At 31.9% G+C, this 1,069-nt stretch overlaps 1 protein-coding gene across 1 annotated transcript; it reads left to right on the top strand.

The window, feature by feature from the left end:
• Positions 1–740: 740 nt before the first annotated feature.
• Positions 741–986, top strand: LOC101298959 (photosystem I iron-sulfur center-like). The gene has a single exon (XM_004309271.1). The coding sequence runs from the start codon at positions 741–743 to the stop codon at positions 984–986; it is 246 nt and encodes an 81-aa protein (XP_004309319.1).
• The last annotated feature ends 83 nt before the right edge of the window (positions 987–1,069 follow it).

Below are 1,069 nucleotides of genomic sequence, written 5' to 3'. Positions count from 1 at the left end.
TTTTTTTATCTTCAATTTTTAAATTGGTTATGTCTAAAAGTCAAAATAAAAATTATTTTATCTAATCTATTATATTACTAATACAACATATTCCTTTGTTCCGCACTTTATATTCTAGTCAATTGAATCTGTTGAATTGTTGTTCAGTTCATATTGAAATGAATCAAAATTGATCAGGAGTTAGTCAATGATGCTCGAGCATGTACTTGTTTTGAGTGCCTACTTATTTTCTATCGGTATCTATGGCTTGATCACTAGCCGAAATATGGTTAGAGCCCTTATGTGTCTTGAACTTATACTAAATGCAGTTAATATTAATTTCGTAACATTTTCTGATTTTTTTGATAGCCGGCAATTAAAAGGAAATATTTCTCAATTTTGTTATAGCTATTGCCGCCGCTGAAGCAGCTATTGGACTGGCTATTGTTTCGTCAATTTATCGTAACAGAAAATACAACTCGTATCAATCAATCGAATTTGTTGAATAAGTAGTATTAATCATAGAATTACAATATTATAAATTCGAATTAACATGACCATACATTAAATTTAATTCTATATTTTTTTTTTCGTAAAATTTAAGAAATCAAAGTATCTTGGCTCTATCGCACGGGTCGATCCAGAAGTAAATTGCTTCAAAATTTCTGGTAAATTATTGATTCATCTGGTGTCTAAATATATGATTCATTTACAAGTTTACTAGATAGAAATTTTCTGACGTTTAAAAATTTATAGATCCAATGTCACATTCAGTAAAGATTTATGATACGTGTATAGGGTGTACTCAATGTGTGCGAGCTTGCCCAACCGATGTATTAGAAATGATACCTTGGGACGGATGTAAAGCTAAGCAAATCGCTTCTGCTCCAAGAACAGAGGACTGTGTCGGTTGTAAGAGATGTGAATCCGCCTGTCCAACGGATTTCTTGAGTGTTCGCGTTTATTTATGGCATGAAACAACTCGCAGTATGGGTCTAGCTTATTAATACGTTCCAGAAAACCCTACTCGAATACATTTGATTTTTTTACCTTTATCGACAAAAACCCGCGCTCAAAATATATTTATTTC

Source organism: Fragaria vesca, unplaced genomic scaffold, assembly GCF_000184155.1.
Source record: "Fragaria vesca subsp. vesca unplaced genomic scaffold, FraVesHawaii_1.0 scf0510823, whole genome shotgun sequence".
Classification (NCBI taxonomy): domain Eukaryota; kingdom Viridiplantae; phylum Streptophyta; class Magnoliopsida; order Rosales; family Rosaceae; genus Fragaria; species Fragaria vesca.
This window is presented reverse-complemented; position numbering and strand designations above follow the sequence as displayed.

What these genes read in the sequence shown, in the direction of transcription:
- LOC101298959 (XM_004309271.1), top strand. Translation starts at nt 741, where the DNA reads ATGTCACATTCAGTAAAGATTTATGATACGTGTATAGGGTGTACTCAA.